This window comes from Globicephala melas, chromosome 1, assembly GCF_963455315.2.
Source record: "Globicephala melas chromosome 1, mGloMel1.2, whole genome shotgun sequence".
Classification (NCBI taxonomy): Eukaryota; Metazoa; Chordata; class Mammalia; order Artiodactyla; family Delphinidae; genus Globicephala; species Globicephala melas.
The window spans coordinates 156,403,816-156,428,814 of record NC_083314.1 but is presented as its reverse complement, the minus strand read 5'-3'; the positions used below and the strand labels follow the sequence as shown (position 1 = coordinate 156,428,814).

The following is a 24,999-nucleotide window of genomic DNA, read 5'->3' as shown; positions in this document are numbered from 1 at the left end:
GGCTTAGTCCTTGAACTTGACCTTTTCTCTCTCTGTGTTTACTCCCTAAGTGATCTCATCTAGTTTCCTGGCTTTAAAGCAACAGCCTGGGTCTCTCCCGGAACTCTGGATTCGTATATTAAATTGCTTATTCAGAATTCCACTAGAATGTCTACTAGGCATTTCAAAGTTAATGTATCCAAAATGGAATTCCTACCCCACTCCCCACAAAAACCACCCCAAACAACTGCAACCAGCAGTAAACCCCAAACCCTCTGCTTCTCTGGCTGCCCTTCCCATCTCAGTAAATAGCAGTTCGGTCCTTTTAATTTCTCAGGCCCCAAACCTGGAAGTCATTCTCAACTCTGTTTTTTCCCTGCTCACCCCACATCCAGTCTATCAGCAGATCCTGATGATTCTTTATATATATATATATATTTTTTTTAATTAATCTTTTAAAAAATTTATTCATTCATTCATTCATTTATTAATTTATGGCTGCGTTGGGTCCTCATTGCTGCACGTGGGCTTTCTCTAGTTGCGGCGAGCAGGGGCTACTCTTTGTTGCGGGGCGCGGGCTTCTCATTGCGGTGGCTTCTCTTGTTGAGGAGCACGGGCTCTAGGTGCGCGGGCTTCAGTAGTTGCAGCACGTGGGCTCAGTAGTTGTGGCTCTCGAGCTGTAGACACAGGCTCAGTAGTTGTGGCGCACGGACTTAGTTGCTCTGCGGCATGTGGGCTCTTCCTGGATCAGGGCTTGAACCCGTGTCACCTGCATAGGCAGGCAGATTCTTACCCACTGTGCCACCAGGGAAGTCCCTGATGACTCTTTAATTTGTCCAGAATATGACCACATTTCACCATCTCTACCACTGCACCCTGGTCTCAGTTATATCTCAGGCACTAGTTTTCACTTGGATTATTGTAATGGCATTATAACTAGTTTCCCTGCTCCCGCTCTTGTCGCTCTCTAGTCAGTTATCAATATAGCAGCAAGAGTGATCCTTTTAAAACCTAAGTTAAATCCTATCACTTGCTCACAGGAAACCCTCCAAAGGTTTCCCATTTCACTTAGAATAAAAACCAGATTCTTTACGAATGGCCTGTACAGCCATAGATGATCCGACCTCTCTCTGGCCTCATCTCCTGACACTCCCTTAGCCGATCTGGTTTCCCTGATGTCCCCTGAACACACCAAGCCTAATTCTGCCTCAGGGACATTGTACTTGCTCGTTTCTTTTTTGGGCTTATCCTTTCTCTAAAAAGCCACATGACTTGTTGGTTTGTAATGTCATCTTAGTAGAGAAACCTTCCCTGACCATCCTGTACATAAAACTGTAAACATCCCCCCTCTGGCTCGCCTTTCTCCTCTTCATCTCTTTTAGTATATGTTTACTTGTTTATGTTTATTTTGTGTATTCTCCTATTCTCCTACTAGCATATAAGCCCAATGAAAGCAACATCTTTGTTTTGTTCACTACTCTGTTCCCAGTACCTAGAACAGGGCCTGGTACATGGTAAATATTTGATGAATTAAATGTAGGTTAACACAAAATCGTAGATGGTCTTGATGCCAGGTTAAAACATACACACTGTAAATATTAGTTCCCCCATCAAGGGCCCTTTGTCATCTCTCTGGTGAGTAGATTGTTCAAATCTAAAACCCTTCCCTTTTATTAAAAAAAAGAGGGTGTAACTTTAGAGATATTAAAGCAGGTTGCATTTTTAAAGCTTATTTGTGGTAAGACACCATGTTTATATACCATAATGTAAAAGGCACTGTAGAAATAAATAAAAAAGTAGTTTGGTAGAAAGATGAAGCCATAACCCTTCTCTGAGTGAAGGGTCCTGGGTGTTAGATGTACTCTTGGCCGTTGGGTCTTCTGTGTTTTTGTGTGTCCACACTTCATTTTATATAGTATCTCTTCATAGAAAAGTAGATGAGAAGAGGGGCAGTGGTACTGCAAGAACTTTGCATATTCAGCCTAGGTTGTACAAAGTTCTTTCTAGTCTTTACATGTGTTCCTTAGGTTTATTGAAATATAATTTATATACAATAAAAGCCATCCATTTCGGTCTACAATGTGAGTTTTGACAAATGTATACAGTCGTGGAACTATCATCAGAGTCAGCAAATAGAACATTTCTATTACCCCATAAAGTTTTCTTGTGTTCCGTGGTAGTCTGTTCCCTTCCCTCACCCTGAGCCCCTGGCAACCACTCATCTGATTTCTGTCCCCATAGTTTTGCTTTTTTAGAATGTCATATAAATGGCATCACACAGCACGTAGCCTTTTGTGTTTGGCTTCTTTCATGTAGCATAATGCTTTTGAGATTCATCCATGCTGTTGTATGTATCAGGAGTATGTTCCTTTTTTATTGCTGGGTTGTGGTCCATTGTATGGATGCACCACAGTTTTTCTTAGTTCACCAGTTGATGGACATATGGGTTGTTTTCAGTTTTAGTTATTCTGAATGAAGCTGCTATAAACATTTACGTACAGGTTTCTGTGTGGACACGTTTTCATTTTTCTTGGGTCAGTATCTAGGAGTGATACAGCTTGGTCATCCTGGTATGTATATGACTGTTTTCTAGAGTATTTTCTAGAGTTGCCAATTTCATCCCCCACCAGCAGTGTATGAGAATTCCAGTTGCTTTATATCTTGCCAGGACTCTTAGTTTTATTCATTCTACTGGGTGTGTAAGTGTTAAAGTGTTTCCAGTTGCTGCTACAGTGTCCATATCAAGTTTTCATTTGCAAGCAGGCTTTAGTTTTGTTGAAGGCATTCTTTTCTGTGGAGCTTGTTCTGCACGTGATCCTCTCTGTGGTGATGTTTGGGTCCCTTACCTCCTCCTCCCGGGTTGTGGGTGTGGAAGGGTTGCCCTCCGACTAGGCCAGGGAACTTGTGGACACTTACACATCCCTGCGTACTTCGCCTCCTCCCTGCAAGTGGTTCCCTAGTGTTTCTGCAACTTTTTTCTTCTGGCTCCATCCCAGCCAGGCTGGGAGAGGAAAGTTAAGAGTGTGGCGTCCTCTGACAGCCTCCCTTCTTGTAGAAGGGTCTGAGGCTTGTTTGTTTAAGCTGAACAGAGGATGCCAAACATAGAGTTTGAGTCAGCTCAGCAGTAGCTTAGACGCCCCTTTTTGCTCTCCTGGTTCCTCCTTCCCTTTCCCCTCCCCCTCTGGCCAGTTGTTTCCTGGGCTTTGTCTGAGACACACTGTAGAGTTTTAGTCCCCATCTACTACTGCCTGCTGTAAAACAGAGGCGAGATGGAGGAGAAGCCACCAGGAAGTGTCTGACAACACTGAGCTGCGGGCCTCTGCCTCTGTACTGATAGTACAGGACAGCAGTAACCTCAGGAGAAAGGCATTTAGAGTCTGCGCTGAGCTGTGGGCTTGTGGCTAATTCAGGGGAGGAGAAAGGACGGGCCTGGAAATGCCTCTCTTAGATTCGTCTTATTTGCCACCAACCATCTTTATTTTGACGCACATTCTTGGAATTGCCGGTGTTCTGTACTGGAAGAGATGTGCCAGAGGCAGAGCAGGTAATGGGTGCCCAGTGCTTCTTGAAATCTGCTGTGGGGCTTTCGAGGGTGGGGTAGATGACGGAGGCCTTCCCAGTTGCCTTCCTTAAAGGGCCAGTACAGCCTCTGGGCTGGGTGCTGTCAGACCTGAGTGCGTGTGGGATTTACTGAGGAAACCAGACTGTCCTGGGACCAGTTTGGGACCTGGACCCTTTACTGTTTTGTGAGGTTCGTCTGGCTGGAGGGTGCTGGTTGGATGAGGTGATGTCTGGGCTGGAGGCTGAGGGAAGTGGCAATTGTGCTGACTTTTGTCCTTCCTCAGAGAATCAAGCCCTTCCATTCTTTACTTTCTCAGTCTCAAAGTGGTTTTTGATCTTTTTTTAAAAAAAAACAAAAACAGAGTAACTCTATCACCCTCCTTCAGGTGTAAATGTGGGAGAACTTGTGGGGTTAGAGAAGTTTCTAGATTTGGTGTATATTTGGGTGAGAAAAGGCAGAGGAGGAAAGGTCAGTGAGAGGAAAGGGTCACAGGGTGTCCTTGCTGAGGTGCATTTGCGAACACGGGGGTGCCTCTGTTCTCTTTGATAGGGTTGAAACTGTTCCTTTCCCCTCAGGCAGCTACACAGTTTACTCTCTGTGTATCCAAGCCATCCTGCATCCTGTTCAATGCAAGGAAGTTAACTGTTCTTTCCCCCAGGCGAATATTTGGATCCTGATATTAAAATTTTTTTCTAAGTGGTAGCAGACCCCCCACCCCCACCCCTTATTATTTGTTACATTATATTTCTTTGGCTTCTAAATGCCCAGTGCTGGGATCAGCCCCGTGTTTAGCTGATTCTAAATCTCCGTAGTTGAGGAATAGTAAAGTCCAGCTTTTGCTGGAGTACACCCTTGGATCTCAGTGCCTTTAGTCCTGTCTTTGTGACCTGCTTACTGCCTTCAAGCCAACCTATTGAGACACTTGTTACTTGTATCTTACAATTAAGATGGAGGTTTGATGACATTACTTAGTATCTTATTAGAAGTTCATGAATGCTTGACAGAATTAGAATTAGATTCAGTCATCCCCCAGTGTCTTTCCAGTAAGTCCCAGAAAAGCTTATGACTAAATACTCAGATCCCAATGTGTGTCTGTATCAGCAAAAGCAGACGGACATTTAGAAATATGTTTGCTTGTGTAGTGGTGTGTTTTAAAAGGTAGCTCAAAGTGGCTTTCCTGAAATGTAAGCCTGTATTTGAGCTTATAAGGAAAGGAGTAGACAGGCATGAGTTATTTGGCTGTATATACTGTGTCATATATAATGAGAAAGTAAATATTATTTAGGCAAAGGTTGCTGCTTTCATTTTCTTGTGCATTATGGTAATGGCATTTCTAAACCACTAGTTGATTAATATTTTAAGAAGTTTATCCTCAGTATAGGATTTGCTATTGAACTTAGAAGTCGTAGCCCTATCTTTGAAGTGCTTTCTTGTTTATGTTTTAGAATATTAATTTCATAAACAGCTGTAAATAACATTGAAATAAACAGAAGAAAAATAGATTGTAAAAGCTTTTTATTTTTATGAAACAGTATTGATTCTAGTACCTAATAGTTACATTGGGAATGTGCTATGTTCAGTTTATCTGTAAAATTAGAGCAGTGGTTTTTTTAATTGGAGAGTATGGATTCTAAAACTTTCACAGGAGTACTTAAGAGCTTCTGTACCCATTTTATTTTAATTTCAAGTTTAAGATGTATTTTATCTGTTAAAGTGTGTTTTTAAATGACGTGTATACTCTACTGTACTGCCAGTTGGACATCACCAGAATAAAGTTCCTCCGCCATCTCTGTATACTTGATTAAAAAAGGTGAAGATTGTGTCTTCTAGTCTGGTCTTTTTTTTTTTTTTCTTCTTCTTCCCCTAATAGGAGGTGTGTACACTATTGCAGAACATACTGTACCACATAGGTCCTGTGCCTAATAAATTCTAGGCAAGTCTCAGGTGTTCAGTCCTTAATAGTTAGTGGGTAACACATTGTTAAGTGATAAGTGATAACATTGTAATATTGGCTTAGTGTGTACCACAAGGTTTTGTGCTTCTTGTTCCACTTTTCTAGTCATATTATAGGATGAACATAGTTTTTAGATATTGAAGGTATTTAACTTTGAAACAAAAATTTCTGCATTTCCTTCATGCTCTTGTATTAATTTATTTGAATAATATCCTGAGGTTACAGGCAAACTATGAAACTGTTACTATTTGTTTCTATTTGTATAAAACAGTTTTTTAAAAAATGGTTCCCTATAGTAAAGCACAGTACAGAAATAAACAAGATGCTGAGACTGATATAACTGTAATTCAGTAATCTCTAATTTCAGTCAAAATTACCTGATTGGTTATGTCATTTGGCTTTAAAATAAGTAACATAAATTTGAATGTATAAAATTGATTTATGCTATTTAATACTGAAATTATATGTTGAGTTTCATGTAAGATTTGTTTAAAAAAGTGCTCTGTCGGGCTTCCCTGGTGGCGCAGTGGTTGAGAGTCCGCCTGCCGATGCAGGGGACACGGGTTCGCGCCCCGGTCCAGGAAGATCCCACATGCCGCGGAGCAGCTGGGCCCGTGAGCCGTGGCCGCTGAGCCTGCGCGTCTGGAGCCTGTGCTCCGCAACGGGAGAGGCCACAACAGTGAGAGCCCCGCGTACCGCAAAAAAAAAAAAAAAAAAAAAAAAAGTGTTCTGTCAGAGTTGAAAACTGCTAGGTTCCTTTTAGTGCTACGGTTCTAAGATACAGTGTTCTAGTAAATCTTCATTGTGTTTGTATAGATTTCAGATTTCTTCCCTTCTTAAAGTTGATAACAAATTCTATATTGCTCTTAGAGCTGGAAGGGACCTTACATATCAACCAACGCAACCTCTCACTTAGTACCACTCTTGTCAGAAGTTGTTCTTCCTTTGCATGAAGGCCTTTGTAGAACATACAACCGATGGACGATTTGTTATGTTGGTAATGGAGAAGTTCTTTTTTAATCTGAAAGTTGCCTCTTTGTAACTTACGCCCATCAGCCAAGTTCTGCCTGGCAAAGATCTAGTATACCGATGGTCCCCAACTAGATTGGTTCGACTTAGATTTTTCGGCTTTAACGATGGTGTGAAAGCAATATGCATTTAGTGGAGATCATTCTTTGAATTTTGATCTTTTCCCAGGCTAGTGACATGCAGTACCTAACTCCCATTCAGCCATGTGATCATGAGGGTAAACAACTGATACAACCATTCTGTACCCATACAACCGTTATGTTTTTCACTTTCAGTATGGTATTCAGTAAACTGCAAGAGTTATCCAGCACTTTATTATAAAATAGGCTTTGTGTTAGATGATTTGCCTAATGTAAGTGTTCTGAGCACATTTAAGGTAGGCTAAGCCAAGAGTTGATGTTTGGTAGGTTGGATATATTAAATGCACTTTCGACTTTGGATATTTTTAACCTGCTCTGGGTTTATCGGAATGTAACTACAGCATAAGGAAGATCTGTCCTCCCTCTTCTAGGTGTCAGGCTTGCTTATACTTGAAGGCTATCTTTGCCAGCCTAGACACTTCCCTTTCTAATACTACATACAATTTCCTAACCCCTTATCATTCTAGTATTCCCTTTGGACAGTTAAATTGATTATTTTTGCTTTGAAAATGTGGTGGCCGTGTGTGTGTGTAGAGAGGTGAGGGGAGTACAGCAGGAATGTGGGGAAGGAATCTCTGATTACTATTTCTTAGCTTTCATTTGCTATTTTTTTCTAGGTGTTAGGAGTCCATTGGTGAGATCTAGTTATATGATATTAAGTACATGGCTTTAACAACGGTGTTCCCAAGTCACCGTCTCTTCAGCAGATGTAAACAAGAACAGGAAGACACAGTTTGTACTGAAGCCATAATACCTGTAAGACAGAATTTAGCACTCCCTTAGTATCAATACTTGGAATTTCAAATAGCTTTCAGTACACCCTGTCCACACTTGCATTCACATATATTATCTCATTGTTCCCCAAACTTCCTACTGTTTTAGCTTGCATCATCATTTTTCTTTTCCAGGACTGTTGAAATAATGTTTCGCCCATTCTCTGTGTTCCCTCCACCCTCTCGGCCCTAGTCTGTCTTCTACCTGTAGCCAGAATGATCTTTCTAAACTACAGAGCTGTCTGTGTCACTCTTCTGCTTAAAATCCATTAAAGCTTTCGTTCTGCTTTTAAAAGAAAGTTCAAACTCTTCATCAGGAGATAAAAGGGTTTTCATGATCTGCCGCCTGCCTATTTCACTAGTTTCACATCCTGTCTTGGCCTTACAAGCAGTACTCAGTACTCAAGCATCATTTAAAAACTTGTAGATCACTACCCGAAATGCCTGTATCTTCTTTTTAACTAACAACTTGATGCTTGTCCTTCAAGATAAGTAGTTATCATTTCTGGAGAGCCTTCCTTGACTGGAATAAAAGTTCCTCTTCTGCGTTCCAGTAGCATTCTGTTAATACTTCCTATTCAAACCCGTGTGGTCATCTTGTTCAGCTTGTTTCTTTCCCCACTAATTAGATTTTATTAGACTGTAAGATCTTTAAGAACAGGAACTCTTACTCATCTCAGTTTCTCAAGTGTCTGTGACAAAATAGATGTCAGTGAATGTTACTTGAACAAATAAATGAAGGAATTAAGATATCATTAGATTAAGCTGTAACAGGAACCATACCCTGTTCATGTGTTACTTACAGGACTTGGCTTAGCTTGATGTGTGGCCTGAGGTGAGTGCTCAGTATAGGTTAACTGAATAATATAGAGTTGCCCTGTGTATTAGTTTATCAATATCCGTGTCATGGTAGTGTAGATAGGAAAAGGGCTTTATTTATATACTTGAGAAGAACATTTGAATTTTTGTTTGTGAAAGGACAGACTAAGGTCTTGCTTTCTTTATCTGTAAAATGAACGAGTTGGACAATCTAATCTCTTAAGGTTCTTTCCATTTCCAGCATCCCACTAGGAGGACCAGCTATAATCCCTGGATCTGGACCATATGGAGTACAATCTAGAATTGTACCATGCCTTTTTTTTTTTTTTTTTTAAAGCAGCTCCATTACACTATTGAGTCTCATTAACCTAAGACAAGTTATAAAATGGCCAGACCTCGTGCATGAACTGTTGTTGTCTCCCCTCCAGAGGCTGCTGTTCCTTTGGTTTTCTTGAACCTTCAGCATAAGACTTAAAGGCATCCTAGTTAAATTTTGTCCTATGAGATTTGGTGTAGATTTTTGCAGTTGCTTTGAATTTTAATTCCTCCATTTATGACTTAGCTGTGCATCCTCCGTTTGTAGTACCTAAATTTTGTTACGCATGTAATAGACATGCAAATATTTAAACAAATGGTCATATACCTAATATATCTTTGCTCAGATAACTAAAACAATAGGTGTTGTAGTCAAGATGTAGTCTTTTTCTTTCCTTAGCTATTTTTTTCTAGATTGTTCAGTATGTAGGAAGACCACTGAACTTCGAGTCAGAAGATCTGGATTCTAAGTCCTGGCTTTTCTGCTTACTACTATGTGATGTTAGGTCACTTAATTCCTCTGGACTTCGAATTTCTAATTGGCATGAGAAGAAAAAAGACTAAAGTCTCTAGTTTGTTGCAATTCTGGCAGTACGATTATCTGGCTGACACTTGGATGTAGTATGGAATTGTGGTTGAGAGCTTGTTGAGAGTCTGGGGTCAGACTGCCTGTGTTTTCATCCTAGCTCTGCCCTTACTGGCAGAGTGACATTAATCTGTCTGGGCCTCTGTTTCCTCATCTGTAAAATAGGGTTAATAATACTGCATGGTTGCTTTGAGCTAGTTCTTAGAATATATTCTGCACATGGTTAAGGACTATATAATTGTTTGCTATCATTATACTTTTTTTTTTTTTTTTAGCAAAACAAAACAAAAGATATCAGTGAAGACATTGCACTCTCCTGTGGGCTCCTGGGACAAAATATAAATGCTTATTTTTACAGTTGGGAATTTAAAAATGTGGTAGAAGCCAATGTGGAAGTGTTTAAAAAGTTAGTGATATATTATGAATCATTATCTCACACATTAGAAGGAAAGACTACGTCTGCTTTACTAGCCTCAATAGTGGGTGATTTTGATGTTTTAGGAAATAAATTAAATGTATAGCTTCAGTTTTCTGTACTAGTAAGAAAGCCAGTAGCTGTAAATTCTTAGATAACTTCTAGCCATGTGTGGAAATATTGGCTTGAATCTCTTCCTTCCATTCAGCATTTTAACGAATCTGCAGGTAGCAGCCAGATTCACCTTTTCTTGCCTCTCACATCTCTGGACTTCTAGTGAACTATGAAATGGCTCAACATTGGGCTAAAAAGGAAGTGGACTGGCCCGGTTAATCACTATACATGCTGATTTCCTCTGGGTAATTAAGAGCTGACTGTCCTCATCAGGGTCCTCTCTTTCCCGTTAGCAGCGGCTTCCCTTTTGAGGCTCAGGATCTCCTAGGATCCTAAAGGAAAGGCCTGTCTCCTGGTGGCTAGACTGACATTGTCCCCAAAACTCTCTCCTACTATACTCAGTCTATAGTACCTTCCGGGGAAATAAGTTCTGCCTAAATGCCAGAGGAGTGAGAAAAAGGGCACGCTTTGGTTCACCTTCCTTAAACCTTACCCAGTAATGATTATTTTGATTTTTGGAGACTGTGAAATTATTTAGTATTTCTAGAAGTTGCTCTACATACTCATTTGGGATGTGCCTTAAATCTTCAGTTGGCCGCAGGTAAGTGTTTTTATTTCTTAACTTGCCAGGAACATTCTACCTCCTCATATATGTAGCTTCCCTACCCCAGTTTAGTTACTCTGGTTTAGGTCCCTCAAAGACAGCAATGGTGCAGCAGGAGGCCTAGCTTCGGAGCAGGACAGATGGGTATGTAACCTTGGTCTAGTTATTTAACCTTTTAAAAGTAACTTCGTCTCTAAAATGGAACTGATAATACCTTTTTTTAGAGAATTGTTGGGATTAAATGAAATGATATTTAAAGTTTTTAGCACATTGCCTGTGAACTAACAGTAGGTGATCAATTAATTTTAGCCTTAAAATTAATTAATTGGGTTATCGAGTGCCTTCTAAATGTGTTAGAGACTAGGCTATGAAGAAGACAGTCCCTGCACTCAAGGAATTTAAAGCTGATAAAGGAAAAGGTTACTAAATATGAATCAGGAAATCTTTATTCCCTTTTATTCTCTCTTCCCTATTTTTTATGCATTTCTTTTCCTAGGTTAAGGTAAATTCTAGGAGGACCCTTCCTCCAAGAGTGACCAAGGAGACTCTAATAAGAGGAACAAACTGAGTAGAGTTGTCACAGGTTATCGGGGTGACTGGGAGCTTAGTCAAGGAGGGATAAAGTCAGCTGTTAGTCCCGTTATTAGTAAGTAGTAACAGGATTATTACCAGTTTGTAGGTGGGAGAGATGCCTAATAGGGGGTAAGGAAACTGTCAGGGAACTGAAGCAGGTCACAGGGCTTGTTTATACTGTGTGACCTGCTAGGTAAACTTGTGTTTACTTTTTTTCCCACTTGCAGTCTTTTGGGCTAATTTCTGGAAACCTGCTTTCCTGGGTGCTGCCCCTCCCTCCCTGTCTTCAGGAACGGGATTGGAAGTAGCATTAGCCTGAAGAAGTTGTTCTATTTAGGGAGCTAAAGCAGAGGGCCAGTGATTAGGCCCTTATCTGCAGTGGGGCCTTTCTGAGTGGTGTGGGGACAGGATCAGAGCATCTGTCCTGACATCAACAGAGGCTCTGCTTTTTCTATTCCCTGGTTGCATCACAATTATGAAGAAGCACTGATAGGTCGGGCCATCTGAATGAAAAAGCCCTTCATTGTGTTTCTTCAGCATTCCAGTGTCTGGTACAATTAGCCAAGACTCAGAAAACAAGTTGGACAAACAAGCAAGCAGCCTTCCACTGAAGGATAAAGGGATTTCTGGCACAGCTGAGTTAAGTGCGTTGACTGCAGAGACAAAGTGGGAGGGTCTGGGAAGAGGAAGGTGCCTTTGGGATGACATTCCTGGCTGGATGAGGGGAAAGAATGGAGCAAACAAGCAAATCGTATTTTTGAAGCTGATGAAATCTGCTGTGCCAGATCTCCTAGAGGCTGGTTGGGGCTGGGCTACTCTATGAGGAGGTGGAATCACTGGGGAGAGACTTTTGACTCTTTGGGCAGCTCAAAGTCGGAACATGAAGCTCCCTGTGGAATCTAGGAAATCCGTTGGCAGCGGACAGCGTGTGGGCTTGCCCCGTGATAGCCTCCCCGACCGTGGGGCTTTTTCAGTTGGTTAACACTTTACACACACTTCAGCCTGAGAAGAGTCCAGCCCCAGCAACAGGTTGTTGGGCAGTGGATGCACTGGGCCTGTCTCGGCAGTTAAGCCATTTTACCTCACCAGCCCTCCTGCAACTGTCTCAGATTCACCGGGTCACAAGCTTCTGCTCTGCAAGTGGAAGGTACCTCAAAGACCGGCTTCTGCCTGCGCAGGCTTACTCACTCACTAACTCGGCTGGACTTATGCATCCGAAGCGCCCACCTCGCCTGCTGCTGTTGGTCTGAAAACACTGAGCTAGCTGGTGGCGCTTTTGAATAGGATGCCTCTTGCATGAAGACCTGGACCCAGTTTGGAAGTGCCCCAGGGAGGAGCTTCCTCTCTGACCTCAAGGGGAGGGAGGAGGTCAGTAGGAAGTGGTGGGTGGAGCCACTCCTCCGAACTTCTGCTGTCTCTGTTCACCTCGAAGCCTTTTTTAAGGAGCTGCAGGGCGTGCACAGGCCCCTAGCCGGAGCTTCTTTGGCACACCTTCCTTCTAGGCAGGGTCAGCAGACGCTGGCGACATGTGGCCCAGTTACCAAGATGAGCACGAGTTCAGCACCCACCTGGTTTGCCGCATGTGCTGCATGGGTTAGTACGTGAAGTTTTTTTCCTTGTCTGGGCCTGAGGATCCCAAATAGCCCTTACTCTCACTGACTCATGAGAACGCATGGGCTCTGAAGCCTTGGAGGCGTTACAGCTTTGGGGCTTGTTAAAACGTGCAGTGGGAGAGACTGGGGTGCCCGGCTTTCTGGGGAACTTAAGCTTGTAGTGACTGGCAGTTAAGAGCCTGAGCTTTGGGTGTGGCACTTTTTTATAGAGACTGAATTCATGCTCGTGCTTCTGTCTGTATCAGGAAACCACTTTTAAGTTATGTTGCATAGTTCTGAAAGTCCAGGGCGTATTTTTAGGAGAAGTTGGTTGGTTACAGAGTCCACCTCTGAGCAGACAGGATTGTGGGAGGAGGGGAGGGTGGAGTCATGACCCAGGTTTCCTCTTTGGGGCTGATTGCTAATTCTCTTACGTTTACTCTCTTGCCAGCTGTGAGGAGGGAAAAAGGCTTGAAAGTGGTCTGGGGATGGGGATCTTAGGAAGAGTTGGAGGCTAGGAAAAGAGTCTTGTTGGCTTAGATCTCTCTTGATAAAGGAGAGGAGTTCATTTAGATAATGTTCTGTGACCTTGAGCAAGTGGCCTAGCCTTTTTTGGCCATAGGTTTCCTTGGCTTCCAAACTGGAGGGTGTACAGACTGATGCTGGAGGTATCGTCATCAATTTCCAGTAAAATGGAAAAGATAAGGAAAATGTAGTGTGCTTTTCATAAAGATAAACTTATTTAAAGAACCTGTCCTTTATTCTGAAAGTGCCCTTTCTACTTCTTTGATGTTAAAATGTCCATTATTTTATGAAAGAATTGTTGTCAGATGGTAGTTTGTTTTTAGATATCTTTACTTAGCAAAATAAAAAGTTGACAACTTTATATTAGGTTTCCTAATTTATTTTGGAATATTTACCCATTTGTGAAATCTAAGTTTAGGAACTACTGGATTGATACTACTACTACTATCTTTTGGTTTTGTGTTCTTAGTCTCTAAAGCAGAACAAAATTGTGACCCAAACAGGCAGATTTTCACTAAAATTGAGATTGCTGGTTGTTTGATCAAGAGGAGACCTCAGAAGAAATCTCAGAAGGGGAGTAGCAGAGCCAGGGTTCCGATCCTGTCTCCTGACTGCTAGACTAGTACTGCCAAATTTTTAAGTGCTTTCTGAGAAAAAGGGTTGGTACTATAATAATGTTTGGGCACAAGGAGTAGCAGTTTTAGTCAGTTACTGCCATGGAGTCTAGCTTTTTATCTTTCCAGTATCATTGAGATTCCTTCCCTGAGATCTAGAGGAAAGACTCTCCTGCATCTGAAAATGCTTAGAGATAAAAGGGCCCTTTTTCTGTAATCAACAGAAAAGTATAAGGAAGTCTTGAATCTTTATTGAAATTTTCAGGGCAAAACATCATTCTCCTAGCTCATCCTACTCTGTTTAATCCCCTGGACACACACACACACACACACACACACACACACGCACGCACGCACGCACACACGCGCACACACACACACACACTGAAATAGGCCCTAATTCATACAGTAATTATGAGGAGTATATGATATTAAAGAGCTTAGCTCAGTGCAAGCTCCTCTGCTGATTTTTTTTTTTTTCCTCTGCTGATTTTGATATTGTTGATTCACAGTTGGTATTTGGAAACCATTGACCTAGTCCAGACTCCACACTTTATAGATGAAACTCAGGCTCACAGAGGGCAGATGAGTATCCTATAAGGTAAGCCACAGAGTAGAGGCTAGGAAATCCAAGTTATAGCCCTGATTCTGCCCCTCTGTAACCTTATCTAAATTCTTAAATCTGGGCTTTGATTTCTTCATCTTTAAGATGATTTTTTTGAGGATCATTAACCCCTATATCTCTTTGTATCTGTGAAGTATTTTATTTTTTCTGAATGTGATACTCCATTAAATATTCTAGAAGCTATTGTGTTTTTCTCCCTCTTCCCTTCTCCGTATAAGCCTCTCGTTCTATTTCTGTGGCTCTTTCTTTTGCCACCAGGCTTACTACTGGCTTATTTCTTTATCTGACTTCTGCCTTGTACTCTCTGATTCCCAGTAGGGCAAAGAATTATTGGTAACAAAGTTCAGATTTTCCTAAGAAATAACATAAAATTTTAATTTTGCACTGAAGTCCCTAGTTATCACTTCCCTAAATTCCCATGTCTCAATCCTCATTGAGACATTCTGAGTCTTCACCAAGTCTTGGTGACAGATACCTTTCATGAATCCCTATTATAGTTATAGTTTACACCTCTCCTCTTCCCTTCATTATAGGACTATATTGTGTTGCCTTCTGATAATTTCACAGTGGCAGGAGAGTGTGGTGGTTAAAAGTCCATGACAGACTTGGATTTGAATCTCAATTCTACTACTTAGTAGCCATGTGACATTGGGCAAATTATTAATAAGCATTTCTGAGCCTCAATTTGAACTATGAAATGAAGATAAATAATGTGTACTTGATAGAATTGTGAAGATTAAGTCAAATATCAATACTAAATGAGACAGGCCTTGCACAGTGCCTGACACAGAGTAAACACAATAAATATTGAGGTCATTCTTACCTCCCAAAGTTGACTTATATACTTCTAAGGAAAGGAATCATTTATAATACTGGTGCCATTGTATATTATTGGTAAACATTTTAATTGCTTGATCTCCACTTCAGACCATTTTCTTTGAGCTCACATTAAGTGGTGTGAAGTCTCCTGGGTGTCGATGTGGCAAGAAGAATTTAGAAAAGCTGTAACTGTGGAAGGGACGTCTGAATGGAGATCCCTGCTCTACGCTGAAAAGCAGTCTTTTAATTATCATTTGAGAATATTTTTTAGTCTGACTTTGAAAATACCATCATAAAGTATCCATATAGATACAACCTTGGCACACAGTGGGCTCTCACATAGTATATATGGTTAAATAAATGAGCATTCCTGAGTGCCTCCTATTGTCCTAAATGTTGGATATTTAACGAAATTTAAAACATGATTCTTGACTCCAAAGAACTAAAGTTCAGATAGAGAAATTGGATTTACATGTAAAGATATCTAACAATAGATTTTATATATTCGGTGCCAAGTAAATTAAATAAACACAGGCATCCAGAGATGGCTGGGATAGCCAGAAAGGTGTGAAGGAAGAAGTTGACTTCAGCTGGACCTTGTAAGGAGGCTCTAAGTTAGATAAAACAAGAAGAGAGGGTAGATATTTCAGTAGGGAGAAATAGGTGAACAAAGGCAAGAATGTGCAAGGTATGTTTGGAAACTGAGATCAGAATGGTTGCAGTTGAGTCATGCAGGGGAGAGTCTAAAGATAAATTTGGAAGAGTAGATAGATTGTAAATTTCTTCAGGTTAGAGGCCATGTCTTATCTTTATCTCTTCCAACCACCTAACACATAGTGAATAAAAACTGGAATTGAATTTCAGAGGGTTGTAGTAGGCAGTAGAAACAAAGGACTTGGGCTTGAGCCTCTGGTCGTCTGAGAGCCACTAAAGGATTTTGAATAGAGGGGTAATACGAGCAAAGTGGTGATTTAGGAAGACTTGTTGAAATAGGCTGGCCGTACTACCTGCCACGGCCTCAGCTATCAACTGTTAGCATCAAATCTGTATCCTCAATTCTGCCTGCTCTTCTGAACTCTAGACCTGAGGTTCCAGCTGTCTGCAGGAAGGGCCTGCTGACATCTCATTATGTTCCTTCTACTTTACCCAACCTATCCTCACCCAATCTGTGCCACCTGTTTTCCTTATCTCCAGGTACCACTCCTCCCAGTTGCTGTGACTGGAAACTTTTTTTTTTTTTTTTTTTGTGGCTGCGCTGGGTCTTCGTCACTGTGCACGGGCTTTCTCTAGTTGCGGCAAGCGGAGTCTACTCTTCGTTGTGGTGCGCGGGCTTCTCGTGGTGGGTTCTCTCTCTTGTGGAGCACGGACTCTAAGGCACACGGGCTCCAGTAGTTGTGGCACGTGGGCTCAGTAGCTGTGGCTCGCCAGCTCTAGACACAGGCTTAGTAGTTGTGGAACACGGGCTTAGTTGCTCCGCAGCATGTGGGATCTTCCCGGACCAGGGATCGAGCCCGTGTCCGTTGCATTGGCAGGCAGATTCTTAACCACTGCGCCACCAGGGAAGTCCCTGTGACTGGAAACTTTAGAATTATCTTGAATTCTCCCTTTCCTTAACATCTAGCCAGTAGTTAAGGGCTATTGTTTCTTCCTCTACATTGGGGTGGGGATCTGGCTGCCCCTGCCCTATTCATGCTCTTAGATTTTTCTTGGTCTGTCACACACAGTAGGCCTCTAATTGCTTCTACCTCTTAGTGCGTCTCTGCTGCAGTCTGGCCTTCCGTCCAATGCCAGATTAATCTTTCCAAAACACCCTCTGGTTCAGAAAATTTCAGTGGTATCCTTTTATCTACTGAATTAAGTAGATGCTCCTCATTCCTGCTCTCTGGAGTGATGTGGTCTCAGGTGACCTTGTTAGCTTCCCTTCTCATTACATGGCTAACTGTATGCTTTGTGTAGCCACACCATTCCTTCCAGTGTATCCTGTGTACTCACATATCTCCAAGTCACTGCTCGTGCTTATTCTTCACTTTGGAATTCCTTAACCTCTTTTTGGGCTGCCAAAATCATACTTGTCACCAAGGTTTACTTCAGATACCACACCTTTCATGAACTCTTCTCCTATGCCTCTGTCAGAATTAATCAGCTTTGTTTATCAGCATGATTTTGTGCAGCTTGTATCTGGTGTGCTATTTTCTTGGTGTTATTGTTAATTATTTATTTACATATTGGTCTCTGCCACTAGATTGACCTCATGTGGTCAAGGAACAGGCCAATTCCAACTTTCTATATATTTATTTCCCTTTTGTTTATTTATTTAAAAGATTTATTTTTTATTTATTTATATTATTTACTTTTGGCTGTGTCGGGTCTTTGTTGTGGTGAGCGGGCTTCTCTCTAGTTGTGGCGTGTGGATTTTTCTCTTCTCTGGTTCAGGCGTGTAGGCTCCAGGGCGCGTGGGCTCTGTAGTTTGCCGCACGTGGGCTCTAGTTGAGGCATGCGAGCTCAGTAGTTGCAGTGCGCAGGCTTAGTTGCCCCGCGGCATGTGGGATCTTAGTTCCCTGACCAGGGATTGAACCCACATCCCCTGCGTTGTAAGGTGGATTCTTTACCGCTGGAGCACCAGGCAAGTCCCAGGTATCTCATTTTTAGATTTTCAGGTGGTTGGTGCTTCTTGGGCTTCTTGAACCACTTGTAATTTTTCTGTGGCCCTCAGGGAAACAAGCAGAGGCTCTTCTCTCTTTGCTTTTTTAATGATTCATGATGCTGTGTTGGGCTATGTTGGAATAGAACACAGAACTGTTTGCCTCAAATGCAGGCTTTCATTCCGACCCCAGGCCTATCCTCAAAATGCTCCAAGTAGAGTAGAGTAGGACAGATGGACAAGCAAACTATGATACCTTGAAATAGGCACAAGAGGGAGATCACTCAACTAGTGTATATAAGGGATGGAGGAGGTGATAGCTGAGTTGAATGCTGAGGAATGAGTAGTCAAGGAAATGGGGGAGCTGTCCTCCATTGGCAGAGAGAACAGTGAATGCAAAGCATGGAAGTGTGAGAGCACATGCCTCATTTGGGCAAAACGGTACGTTCGGCAAGGCTGGAAGTTAGAGTTTTTATGAAAGGGTGGAGAGGGAAGAGTGGCCACATCATATGGGGCCTTAGATCCCAAGCTAAAAAGTTTAAATACTATCCTGAATGCAGGCATCAGGCTTTAGAATCCAGCAGAGCTGGGTTCAGACTTACCTTGTGATCTCCGACAAGTTACTTAGCCTCTGTGGGCTTTATCTTTCCAGTAAAATAATGCCTCTCAGGGTTGTTGAGCATTGGAAACAATATATGTAAGGTACTTGGCATATAAGTAGAGACTTGGTAAATGTTATCTGTTAATATTATTAGGATAAAGATTCAGTGTGGGCAGCATTGTCCACAGTGCCGGCAGCGCTGAGGAGGGTGGTGTCTTAGTCAGTTTGGGCTGCTGTAACAAAACGATAGGCTCAGTGGCTTAAACAACAGACACTGATTTCTCACACTTCTGAAGGTGGGGAAGTCCATGGTCAAGGCACCTACAGGTTTGGTGTCTCGTGAGGGCCTCTTCCTGGTTCATAGACAGCTAGCTGTCTTCTTGCTGCACCCTCACATGGTGGAGCGGGAATGAGAGAGCTCTCTGGGGCCCCTTTTGTAATGACACTAATTCCATTTATGAGAGCTCCACTCTCATGACCTAATCACCTCCCAAAGGCTTCAACTCCTACTTCTATCACACTGGGGGTAAGATTTCAACATATGAATTTCAGGAGGACACAGACATTCAAGCAGTGGCAGATAGTTATAGCAGGGAAACCTATTAGAAGCAGAGAGGGAGACAAGAAGAGTTCATTTTTAGACAAGTTGAGCTTGAAATGAGCATGAAATTTTTAGGAGTCAATTGGACATATGAGAGTGGTGTTTAGGATAAAGGCCTGAGCTGAAGATATGGATTGGGAATTGTCAGTGTACAGGTTACAGTTGAAACTGTGGAAGTAGATTAAATCATTCTGGGAGAATGTAGAGAACAGGTATTATTTACTTTTTTTTGAAATCTATAGGTTTTTTTTTCCCCCCCCATCCCATAGTGTACATAACACCAAAAATTTTGCATGCGATTTTAGGTGGTTTATGACTCCCCCCAACCCCACAAATCCATTTAGGGACCCTTAGGCCCATGGATATCTTAAGAAGCTGTAGTAATACAGAATAAAAAGGAAAGAGGGCTAAGAATGAGTAAACATTTAGGGATGAACAGAAGAGAGGGAACAGTTAAAGGGGGAGGAGGGGAAGGAGGGAAACCAGGGTAGAATGAAGTCTCAGAATCAAGAGGGAGAGTGGGTTTAAAAGGTAAAGGAATGGTCACCAGTGTCTTCTGGGTTGGCAGCTGGGTGGCTGTGGGGAGGGCAGTTGCAGTGAATTTGTGGGGCAGGAAGCCAGGTCACATGGTGGAGCAGGAGGTGCAGCAGTAGAGAAGTGAGCGCTGTCATCGCACTGGTCCGGAGCCCAGGGGAAAGGAGAGGAGTAGGTAAAGATACACAAGCTAGGGGGTGGTGGTTGGATTAAGTTCTCAAGAAGGGAAGGTACAGGATCCAGATTTCAGAGGGAAGGACTTGCCTAGGTAACAAGGAGGGACATCTCTGCCAATGAAACTAAAAGATAATTAGGGTAGGTATTGGTAGCTTGGTGTCCTGTAGTGGTCTTAACAAAGTTGGAAACAAGTAGTAAATCCCTCTAATTAAGCAACCCTCGCATGATTAATTGGTGCCTCAACATGTTCAGTCTGAGAATTTCGCAGTGGCCTGTTGGGTTCTTCGTGGTCAGTTCATAGCCTTTGGTGAGGCTGAGCTTACAAGGAGCATCTAAAAGAATATCACCTTTCCTGTGATTGACTGTTTTCTTCTTGCATAAGGGTACCTTCTTAAAATTCTATCTCTGGTGTTAGGTAGAAAGATCTTCACTAGGCCTGAATTAAATGAAGGATTTATGTGTAGGGAATCAAACCTAAAACTTCTTAAAAACTTTCAAAGTCTGAGCCGTCTGGAGTGTTCTGAAGGTCTATGTAATAAAGTTGCTCTTTGGCTTACCTGATGAATTTCCTTGCTGATATTAAGATCTTAAAATCCAGGCATTGCAGTATCCTCTTATCCTGCTTAAATCAGGAGAGAACGTTCATGTAATTGATTGGTCTGCAACATAGGATCCTAAAAAAGGATCCTCCAGCTTTGGGGCAAGGTTGTTCTATAAAACCCTTTCCTGAGGAACTTATAGCTTGGCTCTAAGCAGGCTAGCTGCTCTTGGGAAGGACTTGTAATCATGCTGCTTTTAGTAATTACGTTCAGAATTAGTACTTGGACCTCTTCCCTCTGAATTGAAAGTCAGTTTTTTAGCTATTCGAAGCATGACTGATTTGAGGCCATCCGGTTTCCCTAGTGCATTATCCCCATGAGAGGGCTCCGTAGGTGAACAGCATAACTATGGGTAGTAAAATTTAGAAGACTCAATTGTGTTAATCGCATCTTCAGGTCTAAAAGAAATGAGGCAGTGGACTGAACTCTTACAAGTGGCTTGGCTTTGATTTCATTCTGTGTGTTTCTTTAGCCAGTCTTCTAATCATATATTGGCCAATCAAGAATGTTTATTTATTACCTATAAGAGTCCAGTCCAGGGAATTCCCTGGTGGTCCAGTGGTTAGGGCTCAGGGCTTGCACTGCTGGAGCCCGGGTTCGATCCCTGGTAGGGGAAATAACATCCCATAAGCTGCGTGGTGTGGCCAAAAAAACAAAAAACAAAAAAACTGTCCAGTCCAATATGTAAAAACTCAGATACACCAGTAAGTATCACCTTTTTGCTGGGGCCTGCAAACATAATGGAAAAACAGTATTAAAGCTAACTAAAAGTTCTGCCCGCCACATTTTCACCAATGCCAGGTCCACTCTGCTTTGCTCTATTTATTACCCTTATAACCAAGAACAGTCTGTTTCTAATTTTACAAAGTTCTCACTCTGAAGACAACAGGTTTTGTTTATAGAATTTCTTTTATTATAAAAGTAATATGGGCTTGCTATAATAGGTTGAACAATACATAGATGGAAAAGAAAAAGTTAACAGATTTCCTTTTAAACTAGGCAATATTTTAAAGAGGTGGAATTCATGTGATTTCTTTTTAGTCCACTGCCTCAGCTCTTTTAGACCTGAAGATGCGATTAACACAATTGAGTCTTCTTTATTTTCTACCCATAGTTATTCTGTTAACCTACCAAGCCCTCCTATGGGGATAAGGCACTAGGGAAATCAGATGGTTTCTCATCAGTCATGCTTCCAATAGCTAAAAAGCTGACTTTCACTTCAGGTAAGGGGAAGGATTTATTTTAGTCTTATAATGTAGAGCTTTAGATGTTAGAAGCTATGGGACATGCAGAAAAGTAAAGCATGATCTCTTTCCTCAAGGAGTTAATGATCTCATTGATAAGTAAGAATGAGCATATTAAGAGATCAGAATTTATATAATTATATAAGTATGGATTGAGTGATTAGCATAGTAAGTACCATAAAAATTTGGAGAACAAAGAGACTATTGAGAAATGGAATTGTCGGGAAAGGCTGCCAGAGTAATTTTTCTCAAACACAAATCTCACGTGTCATTCTTCTATTTAAAATCTTTCAATACTTTCCCTTACCTTCCCCTCACCAGTTTCTTGGTGATAAAGTTTGGACTCCTTAGCTTGTCATGAAAGGCCGTGATTTGACCCATGCCATTCTATCCAGTCTTAAGTGTCACCACTACCTATTACACGTCCTGTCTTTCAACCATCCTTAATTCTGTGCAGTTGTCTGAACATGAGCTCCTTCTTATCTCCGTGACTTTGCACTAGGTAGAACTTCATGTAGTAGCTTTGTCCCTTCTCTTTCTGGCTAACTTGTACTCGTCTTTTAAGGTTTAGTTAGTCACTCACCTGGAAACGTTCACTAACCTCCCATGGGTCCCTCGTCTACTCAGACAGGTTAGCCATTTCTCTTACGTTCTTGAGCGCTCTGTGCTTACCTCTGTTAACAGCACTTGTCAAGCTGCACTGAAGTTATTTCTCCTTTCTGCTAGACTCTTTTAAAGGTAGGGACTGTGACTTTGTGTAGCACAGGGTATTCCAAGCAGCTAGCTCCTTAATAAGGACTTATTCAAAGAATAAATGAGTGAATGAATGAGCTGAATTTTAAAGAATAAATAGCATTTGGAGAGGTGGAGAGGAAAAAAGTAGCTTGCCATGAAGAGAAAACAAATGTCAATGATTTAGATGAGATTGTAGCTGCAAGCTGATTCTGATTCAGTCTGCAGATGATAGAGGCTTGGAAAGGATGATGAAGAGGTCAGATAACTGAATCAGCATCTAAAGAAGATCAAAATATGTTGGAATGACAGTGGTCACATCTAATAAATATTCTGGCTTCAAATACTTGCAGCACTCTATGAAGTGAAAATCAGATAAGACTTAAAAAATCCCAACAGTTCCAAGTGAGCGCCAATAGGTAGAATTTATAAGGATGCAGATTATGACATGTTATGGAACTATTAAATTAGTATGTGTTGCTTTATGAGGTAGTGAATTCTCTATTATCTTAAGTTTTAAGAGTCAATAATATTGTAGATGTATGCAAGATTTGGACAGACCTTTCAACTCTGAACATATGTTTCTTTGTTGTTGAGGGGATTTGTGAATCAGCAGGGAATTAGACTAAATCCATTCTAATTCCTAAGTTCTGTGGTCTGTAATAGGAAGAGATCACTGTTCCTTGCAAATAAAGCAGGAAAGGAAGAGGTGGTAAAGGTAAGGTTAGAGAAAGAGATGAAGGAGCACTTACTGGATGGCTCTAGATTCAGAAAAATAAGAAGATAGAGCATCCACCTGGAAGTGGAGAGAAAGCCTTAGTGTTGTTTGGAATGGTACCTACGTGGCTTTTACTTGGGAGTCAGTAAGAAGGGAATAACTGTGGCAGTAGAGAGAGAAAACCTAACTGAAGTTTGTGTGAATTACTAGTGAGCCAGAGTTACTGGCTCATATATAATTCTGCTACTTTCTTCTGAAATTTCTCTGAGTTGGAGAAGAAGTGGAGGAGTCAAGCCATGGTAGTCATTCAGGTTTGGGGATTGTCCTGGTGAACATACTAGTAGAAGGTTAGGCCCGTGAGACTCCCTGGGGTATTAGTGACTGCAGCTTTGAATTGCTTAACTATGTTGTCTAGCACAGACTGGGATGATCTTAGGTGTTCTTACTAAACAGGGTAAAATAAGAAGGGAGTGATTGAAGGTTGAGAATGATGAGGAGCTATGAAAGATTGATAAAGATGACTGCTAAATAGGTATGTTTGGAGAAGGAACGAGGCTCAGGAAGTGGCATGGTGGTGGCTGGCTGTGAATTGGAGCTGAAGGTCAGTGGAGCCAAGCAGGCTCACATGCATTGTCCACACATATGCTGAAGTAATTTGAGGATGACACCATAGGATACCCTTGGAGATAGTAAATGTGAACCAAGTTGTTAAGAGAAGTTAACGTAGATTTGCCACGTGGAGGGGGCAGGCAGCAGGGAATGGTCGATGACAGAAAGGATGATTTGAACAAGATGGTATAGTGGAGGGCAAGGGCTTCAAATAAGTAGAAAAGGAACGGAGCTGATGAATCAGTGGTCTGGAGGTGGCGTTGTGGGAGAAGTTGAGTTCTCCACAGGATCAGGCCTCTGTGGCGCAGTCACTGTCAAGTGTTGACAGTCATGTTTCTGTTAAAGAGGTGAACAGAATTGAGAATGAAAGACAGTTTGCCTACAAAAAGAAGTGGGACTCTGTAAGACTTGGGAGAAGGGAGGGAGGGAGGAGATGTGTGGGGCAGGGCATAGTGGGCAGCTCTGAGAGCTTGGTTGGTGAGGCTGGGGAAGAAGCTGGAGTGAGGGAGTACTGGGGAGGAGGGGGTGGGAGGAGAGCATTGGTCAAGAGGACCAGTGTGTGGAGGGTGAGATGTAACCCTGCACTATAGGTGTCCCGAGCGCCAAGGGCACTGCACCCCTTCTGTTGGGGGTTTTCACAGCTCTGGCTTTTTGGAGCTTGCTGGGGGCAGGGGAAGCAGGGAATCACTGTGCTCCCCGGAGAATTACGATGCGAAGGAGACTTTGCCATGACAAGATTCTTGAGAAACATGATTCTGTCTAATGCATAAAGTGACAACATGGTAAGGACAGAAGAGGAAGTTCAGACAGACTGAACCTTCCCAACAACAAGACGCTGTCTCATAGTCCTGAGGAAACTGTCTCCACTGTCCTGGAGAATCTGGGTGTGGGCAAGGCAGTGGTTGGGGAACGTCTTGCCGGGTAGCGCTAAGCCAGTGCCTTCTCCTTGTTTCCTCACAGATGAACGGGACCGTGTGCAGAAGAAGACGTTCACCAAGTGGGTCAACAAGCACCTGATGAAGGTAGGACCCCTTCGTGGATGCTGCCCTGGCCCCTCTGGCTGCTCCTGATCTGGATCTATCAGTCCCTTCTCTCAGTTCATGTTACTGGCCATGTGCTCCAGTTGATGGGGATACACATGACTTTTTTTTTTTTTTTAAAATATCTAACATAGTCCGAATAACGTGGAAACTTCCACTGATCAGTTTCTTGGTGAAGACAGTAACACCTCCATTACCTGAGGAGACTGAGGTTGAGGATACCGTGGCGTGATTCCTGGGATTTCCAAGAACACTTTGCACCAAATTTTACATACTATTTTATAAGCCCCTTTCTTGCTTTAAATTTTTTAACCTGATTAATGTGGAAGGATGGGGCAGAGGAGATTTTGTTCTCTCTCTTAAGGTATGCAAATCTTGAATGATCAGTTTAATGAATTTTTAAAATATGTATATTCAGGTGTAACCCCCATACAGTTTAAAATACAGAGCAAAATGGCTAGGGTT

General features: G+C 42.0%; 1 protein-coding gene across 1 annotated transcript in view; it reads left to right on the top strand.

Moving 5' to 3' along the window:
* Positions 1–3,414: 3,414 nt before the first annotated feature.
* The window catches only part of MACF1 (microtubule actin crosslinking factor 1), a 239,454-nt gene continuing 217,869 nt past the window's right edge, over positions 3,415–24,999 (top strand). Inside the window, exons 1-2 of the mRNA XM_060307542.1 lie at positions 3,415–3,523; positions 24,455–24,516. Coding sequence (XP_060163525.1) covers positions 3,415–3,523; positions 24,455–24,516 — 171 coding nt within the window. The remainder of the gene's footprint in view (positions 3,524–24,454; positions 24,517–24,999) is intronic.